The 21662-nt window shown below is 40.3% G+C and overlaps 1 protein-coding gene across 1 annotated transcript in view; it reads left to right on the top strand.

Annotated features, from left to right (window-relative positions):
* The first annotated feature begins 236 nt into the window (after window positions 1-236).
* The window catches only part of LOC117518078, a 178006-nt gene continuing 156580 nt past the window's right edge, over window positions 237-21662 (top strand). The window contains exons 1-2 of the mRNA XM_034179142.1: window positions 237-641; window positions 5348-5895. Of these exons, the coding sequence (XP_034035033.1) occupies window positions 237-641; window positions 5348-5895 (953 nt within the window). The remainder of the gene's footprint in view (window positions 642-5347; window positions 5896-21662) is intronic.

A 21662-nucleotide genomic window follows, 5' to 3' on the forward strand; every position in this document is an offset into this window, starting at 1 on the left:
GTATGGTTTCAGAGCAATGCCCCTCCCCCACCTCGGCCAGTCAGACCATCTCTCCCTGCATATACCCCCCCCACTGATGCAGATCCAGGCCCACCACAAAGACTATAAGAGCCTGGCCTGAGAATGCACTCAGTGAACTTCAGGACTGCCTCCAACACAGAGACTTGGACCATTTTGAACACCAGGATCTGGAAACATTCACAACAACAGTACTGGACTACATCAAGTTGGGCTGGATGGTGGCTTACTGGTTAGCACTGTTGCCTCACAGTGTGGAAAGGGTCCACACATTCAGGTTTCTGGCAGTCCAGATCTTCGATGACCTCTCTTGGACAGGCTGCATCTCAGCTGTCATTAAGAAGGCCCAGCAGCATCTACACTTCCTGAAAATCCTCAAGAAGAACAACCTGGACAGCAAGCTGCTGCTGGTCTTCTACCTCTCATCCATTGAGAGCCTGCTGACGTATTGTGTTTCCACATGGTACGGAAGCTGCAAACAAAACGAGGCTTCAGAGGATAGTCAAAGCAACACAGAGGATTGTTGGCTGTCCTGTCCCCTCCATGACAGACATCTACACCACCTGGCGCCTCAGCAGAGCTCAGAACATCATCAAGGACAGTTCACATCCCAGATCCCAGCTGTTTGGCCTGTTGCCCTCTGGCAGGCGCATCAAAGCAAGGACAAACAGACTAAAAATGTTGTGTGGGCCACTGAAGAGGAGGTACTGCTGGCCCACCACCACCAGAGGGCACCCTGCCTGGAGTGCGGGCTCCAGGCACAAGAGGGCGCTGCCGCCTCACAGGAGCAGCCGGGGTGACAGCTGTCATCATCTGATCTTCAGTGGTATATCAGCAAGACGACATCTCCACCTCTTTGCCGAGATATCGCTCTACCGAGGAGGTAACGTACTCAGTCGACTTTGTTGTCTTCCTGACAGGAATACCTGTTGCTTTGTGTGTTGGATAGCAGATATTTTGTTTCCTTTTTTCCGACGAGAGGTGGAGGTGGTTTTCCACCATACGTGTTGCTGGGTGCAGACGCACCCACATCTAACTGTTTTTGTTCCTCGCCAGCAGTACCAGATCCGACAAGCGGAGGCAGTGGCCACCTGGGAGTTCGGGACTTGGCGGCTCCAGTATTCCCGGGGTTCGGTGACGGAGGAAATCGTGTGGTTCCGGTTCTGCTTTGGACAGACGTCTCTTATCTTCGAGCCTGCCCACGCGACACATTTTTGTGAATTGACTTCATTGACTATTATTGTAATCTGCTGTGTTTGTTGTGCTTATTCACAACAGTAAAGTGTTGTTATTTGACTTCCTCCATTGTCCGTTCATTTGCGCCCCCTGTTGTGGGTCCGTGTTCCTACACTTTCACAACAAAAAAACAGTTTCTGTCTGAGAGTCATCACTACCCTGAACTCATACATGCAACGACCCCAGTCATCAATATAAAGTACAGTGTGTAATATATGTATCACTGTGACTGCTGCTGCTGCTCAGTATTTATTTACCTTGTGCAATACAATCATCTTATATTCTTATCTTATATTTGTACATAGAGATTATCATTGCACTGTCCTATAGGATTTCATACTTATAACTATCCTTTTTCCACTTTATCTGTTTGCACTGAAAAAATGAGCTCCCTCCAATCTCGTTGTACATTTTGTATAATGACAATAAAGGGCATTCTATTCTATTTTTACTCACATGTTGGAGCATGTTCTGTTTGTGTAATAATGGTGCTGAATTTATGTGTCCTACAAACAAATTGCTCATGAGGTTTGTTCATTCTTTTTTCTTATCATGTTACACATCCCAAGGGTGTGCACAGAAGATATTACCAATTCAGTGTGTTATTTTTCCTAAAAAAAATAAAATAAATTATAGTCTGCAATGCTGGAGATGTCTTGAGATCAAAGAAGTGCAGCTTTCCTGTGCAGGTGAAATAATCATTAACTCAAGAGTTTCTAATCACTAACAACGGGTCCACTTACTGGAAAATTTAATTTACAGCTCTCTGAATTTTACGACAATGAGCAAAACTGATGAATGGATTTCACCCACACTGCTTATTTCCTGGTGCTCTAAATCTTCTGTGTTCTCTGCTTGACACTGTAGCTTCACAGCACACAGCATTTAGAAAATGTGCTGACAAAGGAGCGCTTAAATCATAACTCTGTCATCCTACTAACTAAACTGGAGTGGTCTATTTAAGGCTCAAGTGAAAGCAGTGTAACAGAAAATCTTCTGTTGGAGTTTTACCAACATCTGTTGTGTGTAAATATTTTCTGGTTTAGGAAATCTGAGTAATTCTTAAGGATGCTACAAGCATCAAGGAAAGATGGGTTGACAAAATGACTATTTCACTCTTCACTCCCCTCGATCTATTTGTGCAGTCCTGAACAACTTTGGTTATTTAATCTTTTGTTGTTGTTTTTTGTATTGAGGAGCTGCACCACAGATTTTCTAATTGGTTGTGGTACTCAGAGGGCCTGTAATATTTCAAAGTGACTGAACACACTGACAGCTACTGTGCCGCTGGAGCTGAATGGAACACAGCAGTTAGATCTCTTCACCGTCATGTAATTTAGCAATAATTGAACGCCCAAAGGCAGACAGGTTGAAGGTCTGAACCTCAGATGGAATTATGCAGCAGCACCAGAAGCCTTATTTGTAAAATTCTGTCTTGAATCACAAGTAAGATCTGCCTTTTATTATCGATGTTTGGCCTCGATTTCCATTTAGATTTCAAAAGTTAGAAAATGAGTTCTAAAAATTGTAGCCACAATTCAAACATAATCAGAGTTCTTAGTATTACCTACAATTTTATATCCAGTTGCATATGATTGTAACCTATTATTACTGATTATACAATTTTTTTAGTTTTTTTTTTTTTTGCACGATTCCTGCTTTTAAACTCAGATAAAACTGAAGTTATTGTACTTGGCCCCACAAATCTTAGAAACATGGTGTCTAACCAGATCCTTACTGTGGATGGCATTACCCTGACCTCTAGTAATACTGTGAGAAATCTTGGAGTCATTTTTGATCAGGATATGTCATTCAAAGCGCATATTAAACAAATATGTAGGACTGCTTTTTTGCATTTACGCAATATCTCTAAAATCAGAAAGGTCTTGTCTCAGAGTGATGCTGAAAAACTAATTCATGCATTTATTTCCTCTAGGCTGGACTATTGTAATTCATTATTATCAGGTTGTCCTAAAAGTTCCCTAAAAAGCCTTCAGTTAATTCAAAATGCTGCAGCTAGAGTACTGACGGGGACTAGAAGGAGAGAGCATATCTCACCCATATTGGCCTCTCTTCATTGGCTTCCTGTTAATTCTAGAATAGAATTTAAAATTCTTCTTCTTACTTATAAGGTTTTGAATAATCAGGTCCCATCTTATCTTAGGGACCTCGTAGTACCATATCACCCCAATAGAGCGCTTCGCTCTCAGACTGCAGGCTTACTTGTAGTTCCTAGGGTTTGTAAGAGTAGAATGGGAGGCAGAGCCTTCAGCTTTCAGGCTCCTCTCCTGTGGAACCAGCTCCCAATTCAGATCAGGGAGACAGACACCCTCTCTACTTTTAAGATTAGGCTTAAAACTTTCCTTTTTGCTAAAGCTTATAGTTAGGGCTGGATCAGGTGACCCTGAACCATCCCTTAGTTATGCTGCTATAGACTTTGACTGCTGGGGGGTTCCCATGATGCACTGAGTGTTTCTTTCTCTTTTTGCTCTGTATGCACCACTCTGCATTTAATCATTAGTGATTGATCTCTGCTCCCCTCCACAGCATGTCTTTTTCCTGGTTCTCTCCCTCAGCCCCAACCAGTCCCAGCAGAAGACTGCCCCTCCCTGAGCCTGGTTCTGCTGGAGGTTTCTTCCTGTTAAAAGGGAGTTTTTCCTTCCCACTGTAGCCAAGTGCTTGCTCACAGGGGGTCGTTTTGACCGTTGGGGTTTTACATAATTATTGTATGGCCTTGCCTTACAATATAAAGCGCCTTGGGGCAACTGTTTGTTGTGATTTGGCGCTATATAAAAAAATTGATTGATTGATTGATTGATTTTATCTGGATATTCCACTGTTAAAGGAGATTTTTTTAATGAAAGACGTGCGGACGGGTCCGCGCATCGGGACGCAGCCGCTGCGACGCTCCGCCACAGGAAAAACACCTCTGTTGAAAGCCTTAAGGACAAGTTGGAACATGTCCTGCCTGTTAAACAATTTCTCATATACTCACTCCACTGAAAGCCATCAAAAGCCGCCTGGATTTTACAAATGGTTATCAACACGGAGGTGTTTTTCCTGTGCCGCCGCACCGCGTCGGCTGCGTCCCGAAGCGCGGATCCGTCCGCACGTCTTTCATTAAAAAAATCTCCTTTAACAGTGGAATATCCGGATAAAATGCTGAAACCGACTTCTTCTGAATCTTCTCTGTTCTCTCACGACGTCCTGGATCAATAGAGCCTGAAATGTGGAGGTTTTCAGCTTGAACAGGCTGACGACGGCGGCTGAGAGCGCTGAGCGATGTCTCGCACCGTGGGAAGTCCTTAAAGCGACAGAATCACCTCAAAATCTCTCATCAGCCGTTAAAATTTTCACTGAAAACCAGCTTAATTTTTCGAACCGTGTCCACTTCGATGTGTCTCACAGGTTTAGAAAAAATTTTGATCAAACAACGCGCCAGTCTCTCAGCAACTTCTCAGACAAAGGAATTCCGACGAGGGGCTGGACGACTCCTCCCACAAGGAGTGCTCACAGACGAATGACGTCACCGACAGGCGTGGAAAAACTCACGTATGCGCACGAGGGTTCAAGCATGTCTGACGTAAAAACATATGAATGAAATCCATATAGTTTTTGAAAAAAAGAAAAAGGACCGTTACTTTATTGACAGCCCTCGTATATATATATATATATATATATATATATATATATATATATATATATATATATATATATATATATATATATATATATTGATATCGGTTTAGGTGTGTAGGAATCTATGTGTATATGTGGCAAAGGGTATTACTGGTTGTGGGGAAGAAGGGGTAGGGATAAATAAGCTGATGCTTCACCCTACCCCTTTTCGGACATGTTGGGTACACAGTAGGAACTTTTTTGTTGTTGTCTTTACTGATCTATCTTGTAATTGTTGTTGTATCAAATGTTTGAAATAAACAGTTTTCATTCATTCATTCATTCATTCATTCTCCACTTTATCATATTATGTTTGACTCCATGACTGGGTTCTTTCTTGTTTGATGTCAAATGTCTAACTTTTTCTTTTTCTGGTTCCCACCTTCTTCTGTTTGCTTTCCTATACTTCCTGCAGCACTGTGCTGAAGTCCCAGGTAGCCTTCTGATCATGGTAGAACTGGGCTCCTGCTCGGTCAGCTCTCAGTCTCTGACCGGGGATCACAATGCTTTGGGGCCACTAAGGGACTCAAGACGGCCACATTGTTCAGTGAGTGGTTTGGCTCCGACTATGAAGTGCCCTAGCAGACATCAGATTATCTATCCACCCCCGGCAGACTATGAGACATGGCGGAAGCATCGTGGAGGATTGGCTGATGAGCCAAGCTTGTTCTCCGGGACACATTCCATTCCGGAGTCCCAGAGTCTCTCATCCAGTTTGGACACCCTCTATCTGCCACACATGTGTAGTCATGCTTCACCGCTACCAAAAAAATGTCTCTCTCTCAATGTGGCCTTGTCTTATGGAAGCGGCGAAGGACTGCATGGGGTATATGGAGACATGGCCATTAGTCCAAATGTGATCAAGAGGCGCCGGGGCGGCCTGATTGAGCAGAGGGACATAATCAAAGCCCATCAGGCTCATAAGATCCAAAGTACACCGCAGGCAAGACGGAAAGAATGGGAGTGAGTATGAAACCAATGTAAATACACAACTATTGATTTGACTTAAAAGCTAAAATTCTGCTTTATTGTACATAGAGTGTGCACTGTTTTCCTACAAATAGGCACCCCAATCACACTGCTCAGGTAGCTTATATGGACATAAACATCTGCAACAAAGATGTACAATGAGGAAAATAAGTATTTGAACACCCTGCGATTTTGCAAGTTCTCCCACTTAGAAATCATGGAGGGGTCTGAAATTTTCATCTTAGGTGCATGTCCACTGTGAGAGACATAATCTAAAAAAAAAAAAAAAAAAAAAAAAAAAATCCAGAAATCACAATGTATGATTTTTTTTAAATAATTTATTTGTATGTTACTGCTGCAAATAAGTATTTGAACACCTACCAACCAGCAAGAATTCTGGCTCACACAGACCTGTTAATTTTTCTTTAAGAAGCCCTCTTATTCTGCACACTTTACCTGTATTAATTGCACCTGTTTGAACTTGTTACCCGTATAAAAGACACCTGTTCACACATTCAATCAATCACACTCCAACCTGTCCACCATAGCCAAGACCAAAAAGCTGTCTAAGGGCACCAAGGACAAAACTGTACACCTGCACAAGGCTGGGATGGACTACAGGACAACAGGCAAGCAGCTTGGTAGAAGACAACAACTGTTATGATTATTTATTAGAAAGTGGAAGAAACACAAGATGACTGTCAATCTCCCTCGGTCTGGGATTCCATGCAAGATCTCAGTTTGTGGGGTAAGGATGATTCTGAGAAAGCTCAGAACTACACAGGAGGACCTGGTCAATGACCTGAAGAGAGCTGGGACCACAGTCACAAAGATTACATTAGTAACACATGATGCTGTCATGGTTTAAAATCCTGCAGGGCAGCAAGGTCCCCCTGCTCAAGCCAGCACATGTCCAGGCCTGTTTGAAGTTCACCAGTGACCATCTGGATGATCCAGAGGAGGCATGGGAGATGGTCATGTGTTCAGATGAGACCAGAATAGAGCTTTTTGGAATCAACTCCACATCATGTTTAGAGGATGAGAACAACCCCAAGAAAACCATTCCAACTGTGAAGCATGGGGGTGGAAACATCATACTCTGGGGGTGCTCTTCTGCAAAGGGGACAGGACAACTGCAATGTATTGAAGGGAGGATGGATGGGGTCATGTATTGTGAGATTTTGGCAAACAACTGCCTTTCCTCAGTAAGAGCATTGAAGATGGGTCGTGGCTGGGTCTTCCAGCATGACAATGACCCCAAACACACAGCCAGGGCAACTAAGGGGGGAGGGGGGGGGGCTCTGTAAGAAGCATTTCAAGGTCCTGGACTGGCCTGGTTAGTCTCCAGAACTGAACTCAATAGAAAATCTTTGGAGGGAGCTGAAACTCAAAACCTGAAAGATCTAGAGAAGATCTGTATGGAGGAGTGGACCAAAATCTCTGCTGCAGTGTGTGCAAATCTGGTGAAAAACTACAGGAAACATTTGACCTCTGTAATTGCAAACAAAGGCTACTGTACCAAATATTAACATTGATTTTCACAGGTGTTCAAATACTTATTTGCAGAAGTAACATACAAATAAATTATATATATATATATATATATATATATATATATATATATATATATATATATATATATATATATATATATATAAATCATACATTGTGATTTCCAGATTTTTATTTTATTTTATTTTTTTTTAAGATTATGTCTCTCACAGTGGACATGCACCTAAGATGAAAATTTCAGATCCCTCCGTGATTTCTAAATGGGAGAACTTGCAAAATCGCAGGGCGTGCAAATACTTATTTTCCTCACTGTACATTAACGTTTGTACACACACAATTTAAATCAAATCAAATCAAATTTATTTATATAGCGCCAAATCACAACAAACAGTTGCCCCAAGGCGCTTTATATTGTAAGGCAAAGCCATCCAATAATTACGGAAAAACCCCAACGGTCAAAACGACCCCCTGTGAGCAAGCATCACTAATGATTAAATGCAGAGTGGTGCATACAGAGCAAAAAGAGAAAGAAACACTCAATGCATTATGGGAACCCCCCAGCAGTCTAAGTCTATAGCAGCATAACTAAGGGATGGTTCAGGGTCACCTGATCCAGCCCTAACTATAAGCTTTAGCAAAAAGGAAAGTTTTAAGCCTAATCTTAAAAGTAGAGAGGGTGTCTGTCTCCCTGATCCGAATTGGGAGCTGGTTCCACAGGAGAGGAGCCTGAAAGCTGAAGGCTCTGCCTCCCATTCTACTCTTACAAACCCTAGGAACTACAAGTAAGCCTGCAGTCTGAGAGCGAAGCGCTCTATTGGGCTGATATGGTACTATGAGGTCCCTAAGATAAGAAGGGACTTGACTATTCAAAACCTTATAAGTAAGAAGAAGAATTTTAAATTCTATTGTAGAATTAACAGGAAGCCAATGAAGAGAGGCCAATATGGGTGAGATATGCTCTCTCCTTCTAGTCCCCGTCAGTACTCTAGCTGCAGCATTTTGAATTAACTGAAGGCTTTTCAGGGAACTTTTAGGACAACCTGATAATAATGAATTACAATAGTCCAGCCTAGAGGAAATAAATGCATGAATTAGTTTTTCAGCATCACTCTGAGACAAGACCTTTCTAATTTTAGAGATATTGCGTAAATGCAAAAAAGCAGTCTTACATATTTGTTTAATATGAGCTTTGAATGACATATCCTGATGAAAAATGACTCCAAGATTTCTCACAGTATTACTAGAGGTCAGGGTAATGCCATCCAGAGTAAGGATCTGGTTAGACACCATGTTTCTAAGATTTGTGGGGCCAAGTACAATAACTTCAGTTTTATCTGAGTTTAAAAGCAGGAAATTAGAGGTCATCCATGTCCTTATGTCTGTAAGACAATCCTGCAGTTTAGCTAATTGGTGTGTGTCCTCTGGCTTCATGGATAGATAAAGCTGGGTATCATCTGCGTAACAAAGAAAATTTAAGCAATGCCGTCTAATAATACTGCCTAAGGGAAGCATGTATAAAGTGAATAAAATTGGTCCTAGCACAGAACCTTGTGGGACTCCATAATTAACCTTAGTCTGCGAAGAAGATTCCCCATTTACATGAACAAATTGTAATCTATTAGATAAATATGATTCAAACCACCGCAGCGCAGTGCCTTTAATACCTATGGCATGCTCTAATCTCTGTAATAAAATTTTATGGTCAACAGTATCAAAAGCAGCACTGAGGTCTAACAGAACAAGCACAGAGATGAGTCCACTGTCTGAGGCCATAAGAAGATCATTTGTAACCTTCACTAATGCTGTTTCTGTACTATGATGAATTCTAAAACCTGACTGAAACTCTTCAAATAGACCATTCCTCTGCAGATGATCAGTTAGCTGTTTAACAACTACCCTTTCAATAATTTTTGAGAGAAAAGGAAGGTTGGAGATTGGCCTATAATTAGCTAAGATAGCTGGGTCAAGTGATGGCTTTTTAAGTAATGGTTTAATTACTGCCACCTTAAAAGCCTGTGGTACATAGCCAACTAATAAAGATAGATTGATCATATTTAAGATCGAAGCATTAAATAATGGTAGGCCTTCCTTGAGCAGCCTGGTAGGAATGGGGTCTAATAAACATGTTGATGGTTTGGATGAAGTAACTAATGAAAATAACTCAGACAGAACAATCTGAGTTATTTTCTTTTAACAGCAGCAAATGTCACTAAATAGAGAACAAAATGCTGAAAATAGTCCATTTCTATTTTGCTGAGCTCAGCTTTTTCGGCGCAGATCATTCATTCACCTAATACTGTTTAGGACCTTTTTTCTTTGTATTGTACTTCCACGCTATTATCATAGCCACTGCAAACATTATATATTACTGTATTATAACCTTCAATCCCCCAACTCCTAAACCAGTTGGCGGATTTCAAGTCCACTTCAATCAACAGCAGTGCACCATATGAAGATGTGCATGAAGGAAAATAATTCTGGTCTGGCATCTTCAAGGGGTGATGATTTAACTTTTGTGTTTTCTTGATGCACCATATGATATTGCCATTGTAATAGCCAGATTGTCTAGCTTCTACAACTGTTCACTCGTATTATTTTTCCATGTTAGTCTCCCAATTGCCAACCTTTGTTGACTCTGTGTTTACTGAGTTTTGCCTGCCAATCTTCAAACTTCTTACAAGGTAAGATCTTAGTGTTTTCACCCTCTGCCTGACTGTGTGGTTCAGACTTTTGCTTGTTCCCACACAGATACTATTGGCTCATGGACTGATTTCCTAGTGTTTGTTGTACATACTTAGAATACAATAGGATGAAATTCAAGCCTATACAGTGTATTCGGAAGGTAGCAGGAATGGTGGCCAAGTGGCCAATTTTGAGCTTCATGGCAAAGGCTGTGAATATGCACATGTGATGTCTTAGTTTTTTAAATTGCAAAAATCTAATATTATATATATATATATATATATATATATATATATATATATATATATATATATATATATATATATATATACACACACACACCTTTTACCCCATTCACATTATGGGGTATTGTGTGTATCATTTTGTGGAAAAAAATGAATTTCATCCATTTTGGAATAAGGCACAGTAACAAAATGTGGAAAAAGTGACACTGTGAATACTTTCCTGATGCACTGTACGAGTATGGTGGTAGTCTACTTTTAATGCTGGAACTTTCGTTATGGTGCTTAGTGGTGTTTAAACTCATTATTTCTGCCTTTCTGTATTCTGTAATTTAAATTCATTTTCATTTCAATTTAGTTCAATTCAGTTAATTTATATTGCAACTCACAACATAAGTTGCTATGTACATCATAATACTGGAGAGACTCATACATCTGGGGCCCTAAGTGTAAAGTTACACTTCAGTCACAATCTATTGCTTATTTCACAGGGTTACTTTTTGAAACTCACACTGAGGTTGATGCTCCAGCACAGATTGACACCTTGTCAGAACCACCATCAGTCCAGAGAGTTTCTGAGTTATCCTGCACCACACCGGGGTCTGAACAATATCCTGGTAGTCCAGATCCAGTTTCAGAGCTTGTGAGTTTGAGACTGTAGTGCCATTGACAGCCACTGTGGTTCCACTCCCAAATGGTGTAAAGGACATTGCCTCATAATGTAGGGTTTTTGTTTGTATTTTTGTCATCCTGATGAAAACACTTACAGTGATATTTTACGTGGGTCTCCTCTTGTTTAGTGCAGCGTTTTCATTAGCAACCTTGTCTTTGCTTCCTGTCACTGCAGCTCAGTTTTTGGGCAGACAGTAATCCATGAGAACTTTGGTGATCTTTGTTGTGATTTAGCGCTATATATAAATGAAAAATCTGACTGGTTCTGATAGACTCACTACAGCAGATTATCAGTCTCCATCTCAACCTGTCCTCTGCATCGTCCTCTGTCACACCAACCACCTGCATGTCCTCCCACGGCACATCCATAAACCTCCTCTTTGGCCTCACTCTCTGCCAAATTTCTGATAAACAGTTTGTTGGCTGTTTCATCTGCTTGAAATAACCTTTTAAAGCAATGAGATGAAACACTGTTATTTACCATAATTCTGGATCTCATTATTGGAAATTTGAAACAAGTTTGCTTCTCATTATGTAATTGAATGAATGATTGATTTTTTTTTTTTTTCCATATTCCAAAATGAAGCAAAATAAGTAACTCAGTCACAGATTTCACATCATAGTTAGTGATGTCACAACAATGTTTCAGGTTATGAATAAGTTATATTTAAACTTGATTTGAAGATGTTAAAACAATGAGTTTAAATGAAGTTCCCCAGTGTCTTGGTTTCTTTTAAAAAAACAAAAAACCCATCAATATTACATGCTTAGGATGGTTACTGGATCATCATCATCCCCATGCAGGACTCATTTGTTTTCTGTCCTGCTTCATATAATTAGCATATACTATATCATAGAGCCACACTTCCTGCTGCTAAGAGGACGGCCTCCAGCTCGAGTCAGGATTTGTTACTGCCACCATATTCTGACCTCACAGTGCTACTTAGCAGCAAACCCACAGCCACCTGACAGGAAGATCAAAATGAAATGCTGCATCTAGGTCAAAGTGTGCACCTGCTTTTCTTTTTAAAAGAGAAATTACCTTGAATTCAGAACAAGCCAGAATAGTCCACAATTTAAAAAGAAGAAAAAGCAGCGTATGTGACTTTTTTTTTCTTTTTCTTTTGCAAGAACAGCTTCAAGGACCCAAGGAAGGTAAGGTCAGCTGGTTTATTAATCAGTCTGTCTTTCCACTTAATATTGATAAATACAGGCAATGCTGATAGTTAAAGTTCTCTCATGATTGTGGCAGTTATCTTAATTTGAAACACAGATCCTGAGCAACACTTGTTTGCTGCCCCTTAAAACATTTATCTAATCACAGAATGTCAGTTATTTCTCTGTTGGCTGCCCAACTTTTGTTCAGGGTTGCCATAAAGCAGAGGTACCCCCAGTGGCGGCGCCAAGGGGGGGCTGGGAAGGGCTTAAGCCCACCCAATAATGAGCCAAGCCCCCTCAGCCCCCCCAATAATTCTGCCAATAATGTAAATAGCGACTGACATATTTGTGGATCTCAACTGCAGTTTTGCGCTGAGAATGTCTCAATATTGCATAACTGAGCAAAGTGATGAATGTGTGTGTTCGGTGATTCACCAATGCTGAATTACCTTTCACAAACAGAATTTTCAGTTTTGCAAATAAACATTTATTTGTAAAAACCCACACACAAGTTACAAATCAGAAATTTGTGTTTGTGGATCACAAAGCACGTGCACAAATCAAAGGATATTTGTAAATCACCCTCTGTGCATTTGCAAGTATTAATGAGACAAATTTAACACCATACTCCAAAAATTTAGGTTTCCTAAATATTTATTACCGCCACTCTTAAAATTTCACTTATCTTTATTTATACCTATGTGCAAGTGTACTGAAGTTGCAATCATTCTAAATGATGTGTGTGTGCATTGATACCACATTTTAAAGGAGTACAGGTGACTAAAACATATACCTTGGCATTTATAAAGCAATTTACTATATATTGTTTATTTCAATGACATTTTGTGGAGCCCCTCCAACTTTTACCCCAGTCCCCCCTCAGCTCCCTCAACAAAAATTTCCTGGCACCGCCACTGGGTACCCCACATTTTTTTGAATCAAGATCTACTTTTAAAGTTGACAGTGTATCGAGATTTAGGAAGCCATGTCAAGGCCATAGCGTAGCGACAGTTTATTGTGCACCAATATAATAACATCATTTTCTTGGCACAAAGATAAAGTTTTAACAATAATAATACATTACTGATGCAAATGTGCATGGTGCAAAGAATAAGCACAAGCAGGCCTAGGACTGGCCTGTAATAACACAACAACAAACAACCCAAATAATACAATGTCTAATTCAATTTGGAAAAAAAATTGTTCTGTACCTTAGTGGGACTTCTGGCACTGAGAGGAGGCAGCTAGTCTCAGTCAGGACAGTAGGAGCTGAGTGACAGCCGCAAGGTGGTCATCAGTCAAGGCGGATCTGTATTTTGACTTGATGATTTTCATACGTGAAAAGGCAGACATGTCAATCCAAAAAATGCAGTCAAATTCTGTGCAGTTTGACTGAGGTTGGGGTACTTCTCTTTCTGCATTAGATTCCAGAATTGGACATTCATGACAGGTGTTGCTCTGGATTTGAGCTCAATGTCATTTTTCAGTGTGAGGATCTCAGCATCTCATTCTCAGTAGCATAGCTATCCAGATTGAAGAGTGATGCCATTTTGGACGGAGCATGCCAAGATCACATGATCAAGATGTAGATAATAATTAAATTAACAAAGCATTAAAAGAATAAGAAATAAAATATATGGAAATATCTTATCAATACATTTACTGTGGCTTGACCTGTTGCTCTATCTTATTGGTGATGCTTGTTGCCATCACGCACTGTCAATTTTGATGACTGGATTAGTGTATAAAGTCCATCAGGAAAAAAAAATGTAGGATTTTAGGGTTTGCAAATGTTTTTGATGACTAAAATTATATTGATTAAAAAAATGTTAGATGACTTTAAGATAGCAGAACTCGATTTAGTGGAAGCTTTTGGTCCACTAATGGCTTTCAGAATTATCTGAAAAGCTAATCCGCAAAGGAAAAAAGTTATCATCAGTAATTAGCCGTTAGTTGATAAGCAGAACTGTGCCTACCACTGGTCATTACACTTTGATCTAAAAATGACAAACAACTAACAACACAGGGGGCACACTATACGAGGGCTGTCAATAAGGTATAGGTCCTTTTTATTTTTTTCAAAAACTATATGGATTTCATTCATATGTTTTTACATCAGACATGCTTGAACCCTTGTGCGCATGCGTGAGTTTTTCCACGCCTGTCGGTGACGTCATTCGTCTGTGAGCACTCCTTGTGGGAGGAGTCGTCCAGCCCCTCGTCGGAATTCCTTTGTCTGAGAAGTTGCTGAGAGACTGGCGCGTTGTTTGATCAAAATTTTTTCTAAACCTGTGAGACACATCGAAGTGGACACGGTTCGAAAAATTAAGCTGGTTTTCAGTGAAAATTTTAACGGCTGATGAGAGATTTTGAGGTGATTCTGTCGCTTTAAGGACTTCCCACGGAACGAGACGTCGGTCAGCGCTCTCAGCCGCCGTCGTCAGCCTGCTTCAAGCTGAAAACCTCCACATTTCAGGCTCTATTGATCCAGGATGTCGTGAGAGAACAGAGAAGTTTCAGAAGAAGTCGGTTTCAGCATTTTATCCGGATATTCCACTGTTAAAGGAGATTTTTTTAATGAAAGACGTGCGGACGGATCCGCGCGTCGGGACGCAGCCGACGCGGTGCGGCGGCACAGGAAAAACACCTCCGTGTTGATAACCATTTGTAAAATCCAGGCGGCTTTTGATGGCTTTCAGTGGACTGAGTATATGAGAAATTGTTTAACAGGCAGGACATGTTCCAACTTGTCCTTAAGGCTTCCAACAGAGGTGTTTTTCCTGTGGCGGAGCGTCGCAGCGGCTGCGTCCCGACGCGCGGACCCGTCCGCATGTCTTTCATTAAAAAAATCTCCTTTAACAGTGGAATATCCGGATAAAATGCTGAAACCGACTTCTTCTGAAACTTCTCTGTTCTCTCACGACGTCCTGGATCAATAGAACCTGAAATGTGGAGGTTTTCAGCTTGAACAGGCTGACGACGGCGGCTGAGAGTGCTGAGCGACGTCTCGTTCCGTGGGAAGTCCTTAAAGCGACAGAATCACCTCAAAATCTCTCATCAGCCGTTAAAATTTTCACTGAAAACCAGCTTAATTTTTTGAACCGTGTCCATTTGTTGCCCAGCCCAATTTTTTGTTTAACATATGCTTTGGGCTGTTTTTGCAAAAATACATGAACCCAAATCTCCTTTGAGACTATAAATTTTGTGCTTTAGATTTATCTTTCTTCTGTTCCTTTTTGTTCAAAATAAATGTTTATGTAAGTAGGCAATGAATGAAATGAAAATGAACAAATAAATGTATACTATTACTGTTACTTTAGACATACAGGTTTGTTGGCTTCAGATAAATGTTCATATAACTGGAAAGTTGTAACTGTTGAATAAATGTATCAGGCGTGGCACAAACGGTATGGACACAACTGCAAAGTCACCCAACTGACAGAGCTCAAAAGAGGTTTAATGGGTACAACAGGCAGGTGGTTGTTACATGTGTGATCCAATAGTGTGGCAGAGGTAGCAAACAGATGAGAGGCTAAGGCAGAGTCAAAAAACATGCACAGGTCAATATACACAGTGTTTGGGCTTTTAGAGGCAAGACAAACTCAAGGTCAAAAACAGGCAAGGTCAAAATACTGACAAGCAAAACAGGACAAAACTAAGCATGGGACAGAGGCTGGAAAGTGACACAAAATCAACAATCTGGCAGTGAACTGTGAGACTGTGAGGGTTTAAATAGGGAGCAGACTAATCAAGGTGAGATGAGGTGCAGGTGTGTGGAAGCATTTGGAAGAGGGCGTGGCCAGGGTACACAAAGGTAAGTGCAAGAGAGTGCAGTGAGAAGAAAAGCAAAGCAGACTGGGACAAGATAATGATTGACAGAAAAAAAAAAACAATGGTGAAAAAAGCGATGTGCTCAACAAACAATAATTAATGTGAACAAAACAAAAAGGGGAAAACTAGGAAATAATGTGACTAAACTAAAAGGTGGGAAACACGAAGATCAATGATCATAATCAAAACTAGAACAGGACAGGTACTCACTAAAATATAAAAGGAAATACAAAAACGATAATGAGGTGACAACGTAAACTAAGACTACACAGAAAATAAAAGAACAGAACGACAAAACCAGAGACTGCAGACTAATGCCATAAATAAAATGAACTAACTGATAAACAGTGAATGCAATAAATAACAAACGGAACATAATCAGATGAGAAGCACTTGAAGATAAATAACCAAAACCAGCAACTAAAGTATAATATGATAAATCTGATAAACAGAATTAAACTAAGACTAAAGCAACATAAAAAACCAAGAATGAAAGCAAATAATAAACAATAAAGCAAAACTAAATATGTGGCAAAGAAAGGATACACAGAGACTAAATGAAACAAAACCAGTCATAACTGAAGCAAGACCATGGCAACTAGACATAATATAATAAAACAGTCAAGATTCAGAACCTGGAGAACCCAAAACTTAGGACATAAACCCATCATGGACAGGAGCATGACAGAATGTTGTTGTCGAGGTAAGATGGTGGACACAAGCGTCTGTTGTGCTGACTGTGTGAAATATTTTTAAGAGTGCAGTGAGGAGGTTTTGTAAAATTCATTTTTCATATTGGCATACACCAGTGTTTGAAAGGCATTTAAAAAACAAACAAACAAACAAAAAAAACCTACACACTGCTTCACAAATTAGGCAATTACTGTATAAGCCTCTGTCCATGACATCTTGCACTGCTTTTGGCGATGGGCTGTCTTTTACACATTTGTGGTTTTATTTTCCCTCACAGCAGTGGGTGCATGTATGTTTTTGCGTGTGTTTGTGCGCGTTTGTATACATACTGTATTTGTAGGATCTGATTCAGTTGCAGACACAGGTTACATACAACTTTGCTAAAGACCTTAAAATTTAATTATTGCTGGCTGAAATTAGATATATATACTTTATTGATCTCAGAATGGAGAAATTACATTTACACTCCAGTTACCTCAGACAGCAATTAGTCCACAATTATTACTTGTTTACCGTAATAATGACACACATCAGAATTAAAGGCAACACATACACATTTGACATTGTTTATGTGCACTAAGTTTGAAGAAGTCCGTTATCCGAATTGAGGCAAGTGGGTGAAGGCCACGCAGCAACCCTGAGTTGCGCCGCCAACATCAGCTTGGGGACGTGGGCTTGCAGCAAAAACTGCACCGCCCCCGCCGAAGGGAAATGGCATGACGAGAAGGGTGGGTGTTGATGGGGGAAGGAGGGGGTGGGGGGTGGGGGGAGATGGAACATGCTTCAGTCCTATGAAAAGCAGTTTATTGTGTTTGTGAGATGAGATAAGAAACAGCCAATGTTCCCCAGGCCAAAACAAAACCCTCAGGAGGAGACAGTCAGGCAATTTGACCTTCGGCTTAATAAGCCTGTAATGTTATTGTTGCAGCAGTGAAATCACTTTTTAACAGTTCCACTTGGACAACCAAATCCCAATTATAAATGATTCCCAATTATGAATTAAGAATATTCACTGGCCTCTGAAATTTTCAGCTTCAACTGCAAGGCACGCATCTGCTCCAAGATGTCATCCAATTTGCGTCTGAGTTCAAGAGTCATCGCAGTCTGAGAATGCACTCACTGCCTTGCCAACCTTGTTAATCATGACGGACAAGCGAAGGGCCGTGGTTCTTGATGCCGCCGTCTTGCCAATTTTCTGGTAGATCAGGACAGCACATAAGCCAAAAAGTACCAGCCCTGCTACCATGAGACCAAAAATGAATAAATCGTCAATGTCCTCAACAGAGAAAGGCGCCAAGCATGCAACACGCCAAGAACCCCCAGGAGTCGAGGACATAGCCTGCAGGATACGTTCCATCTGGGCAGGTAGGATCCCCCGGTCCTGACCTTCTCGTAGATAAAATGGTGTCAATAGTGTTCAGAGACCAGCTGATCAATTCCATGGTTAATCCAATAGTAGTCCAATAGATCCAGAATCCAATATGATTTGAGGAATTCACAATCTGGTGAAGTAGGGACTTGAAGGTTAAAGGCAGAGAACAGAGATAAGGGAGAGTGGAGGAGATGCGACCGCCCTCATCGGAGTCCCAAGCTGAATTATGTAAATATGATAAATGTGTTGTTGTAAACCATTTATAACATAGATTCTAAAGAATTAATTCAGAGTTCTTGAAGCACAATTTTGGATTGCGACAAGTGCGGCTCCTCCTTAGAAGCAATCCTAAAAAGATTTGTGGTCACACACTTGAGAGTACAATCTAATATACAAAAATATAAGAAGCTTGGGAACATACACATTTTACACGACTGAAAAAGGAGGCCCAAATGTACACCAAGGAATTTGCTGTTCTAGGATCCACCAGAACCTCAGCTTTGCCATGAGTTAGGCAGTTTCATATAGTTAATCTTTTAATATATTACGTCAGTTATTGCATTGTTGCAGACAGGCCCTTATAAACAATGCAGCAAAGCCAGACTAAGAAGAACATTGCAGAATTAATGGCTAATTTAAGCATAAAAAGGCAGACCTAAGGTACTTAGAGTGGTTAGAGTGTATGCTAAATACCTCTTTCATTAAACTGAACTTGGCCAGTGAGCCAGCTGAGGTTAGACCATCTAATATATGCAGAAGTCAAATTTCCAAGTAACAGCGCATTGATTGAAGACACACCCAGCAATGATTTTTTTTTTTTAATGTGTCTTGGGAACAGTTTGCTTGATCACAATTTGAATACAGGTGTGTGTGTGTGTGTGTCAGAGAGAGAAGAGTGTATGCTTAATGTGGAGCACTTTTTTAAATTATGTGAAAGCAGGTACAGAATGCCAAAGAGCCAGAGAGACATAATTGAATTTTCTGGCTCTACAAAGAATGGTGAGAGTATCTCCACTCTTTTTTTTTTTTTTTCCTTTTTGTTTGTTTTGCAATCAAAAAGCCAGGTGTTCATACAATGCTTTACCTTGAGTCTGTCTGAAGCCTCAGTCGGCAAGCATAAGAAATTGACTGAGCACGCTTGCATAATTTAGAAATGCACTTCCAGTATTTTCAGTGTTATTGGCCACTTTTTCTGATTTTATTTTCTTCTTTGAGGGACATTTTCCATCCTTTTTTCTTTACAGAAACATGAAATAGTCCAAAAAAGAGATGGAGGAGACATGCTGCAAACCACATTTTGCTGTGTGTTACATGTAACATGAATTTTGAAAACAACAAGCTCTCGTTTTGGAGCTGCTGTGTCCTGCAAATGTTGGATGTCCTTCATGGTACTGGGCAAAGTACTGCCATCTTATCAAGGAAGATATGATGCGTCTGGAAAATATTCGGACAGTTCACTTTTTCCACATTTTGTTATGTTATGTTACAGCCTTATTCCAAAATAAAGTAAATTCATTTTCCCCTTAAAATTCTACTCACAACACCCCATAATGACATGAAGAACCTTTTCTTAAAATGTTCTGCGAATTTAATTAAAAATGAAAAAAAAACAAACAAAAAAAAAACAAACAAAGAAATCACATGTGCATAAGTATTCACACCCTTTTCTCAATGCTTTTACAGCTTCAGGTCTTCTTGAATATCAATCAATCAATCAATCAATTTTTTTTATATAGCGCCAAATCACAACAAACAGTTGCCCCAAGGCGCCTTATATTGTAAGGCAAGGCCATACAACAATTATGTAAAACCCCAACGGTCAAAACGACCCCCTGTGAGCAAGCACTTGGCTACAGTGGGAAGGAAAAACTCCCTTTAAACAGGAAGAAACCTCCAGCAGAACCAGGCTCAGGGAGGGGCAGTCTTCTGCTGGGACTGGTTGGGGCTGAGGGAGAGAACCAAGAAAAAGACATGCTGTGGAGGGGAGCAGAGATCGATCACTAATGATTAAATGCAGAGTGGTGCATACAGAGCAAAAAGAGAAAGAAACAGTGCATCATGGGAACCCCCCAGCAGTCTACGTCTATAGCAGCATAACTAAGGGATGGTTCAGGGTCACCTGATCCAGCCCTAACTATAAGCTTTAGCAAAAAGGAAAGTTTTAAGCCTAATCTTAAAAGTAGAGAGGGTGTCTGTCTCCCTGATCTGAATTGGGAGCTGGTTCCACAGGAGAGGAGCCTGAAAGCTGAAGGCTCTGCCTCCCATTCTACTCTTACAAACCCTAGGAACTACAAGTAAGCCTGCAGTCTGAGAGCGAAGCGCTCTATTGGGGTGATATGGTACTACGAGGTCCCTAAGATAAGATGGGACCTGATTATTCAAAACCTTATAAGTAAGAAGAAGAATTTTAAATTCTATTCTAGAATTAACAGGAAGCCAATGAAGAGAGGCCAATATGGGTGAGATATGCTCTCTCCTTCTAGTCCCCGTCAGTACTCTAGCTGCAGCATTTTGAATTAACTGAAGGCTTTTTAGGGAACTTTTAGGACAACCTGATAATAATGAATTACAATAGTCCAGCCTAGAGGAAATAAATGCATGAATTAGTTTTTCAGCATCACTCTGAGACAAGACCTTTCTGATTTTAGAGATATTGCGTAAATGCAAAAAAGCAGTCCTACATATTTGTTTAATATGCGCTTTGAATGACATATCCTGATCAAAAATGAGTCCAAGATTTCTCACAGTATTACTAGAGGTCAGGGTAATGCCATCCAGAGTAAGGATCTGGTTAGACACCATGTTTCTAAGATTTGTGGGGCCAAGTACAATAACTTCAGTTTTATCTGAGTTTAAAAGCAGGAAATTAGAGGTCATCCATGTCTTTATGTCTGTAAGACAATCCTGCAGTTTAGCTAATTGGTGTGTGTCCTCTGGCTTCATGGATAGATAAAGCTGGGTATCATCTGCGTAACAATGAAAATTTAAGCAATACCGTCTAATAATACTGCCTAAGGGAAGCATGTATAAAGTAAATAAAATTGGTCCTAGCACAGAACCTTGTGGAACTCCATAATTAACTTTAGTCTGTGAAGAAGATTCCCCATTTACATGAACAAATTGTAATCTATTAGACAAATATGATTCAAACCACCGCAGCGCAGTGCCTTTAATACCTATGGCATGCTCTAATCTCTGTAATAAAATTTTATGGTCAACAGTATCAAAAGCAGCACTGAGGTCTAACAGAACAAGCACAGAGATGAGTCCACTGTCCGAGGCCATAAGAAGATCATTTGTAACCTTCACTAATGCTGTTTCTGTACTATGATGAATTCTAAAACCTGACTGAAACTCTTCAAATAGACCATTCCTCTGCAGATGATCAGTTAGCTGTTTTACAACTACCCTTTCAAGAATTTTTGAGAGAAAAGGAAGGTTGGAGATTGGCCTATAATTAGCTAAGATAGCTGGGTCAAGTGATGGCTTTTTAAGTAATGGTTTAATTACTGCCACCTTAAAAGCCTGTGGTACATAGCCAACTAACAAAGATAGATTGATCATATTTAAGATCGAAGCATTAAATAATGGTAGGGCTT

Source organism: Thalassophryne amazonica, chromosome 10 (genome assembly GCF_902500255.1).
Source record: "Thalassophryne amazonica chromosome 10, fThaAma1.1, whole genome shotgun sequence".
Taxonomy (NCBI): Eukaryota; Metazoa; Chordata; class Actinopteri; order Batrachoidiformes; family Batrachoididae; genus Thalassophryne; species Thalassophryne amazonica.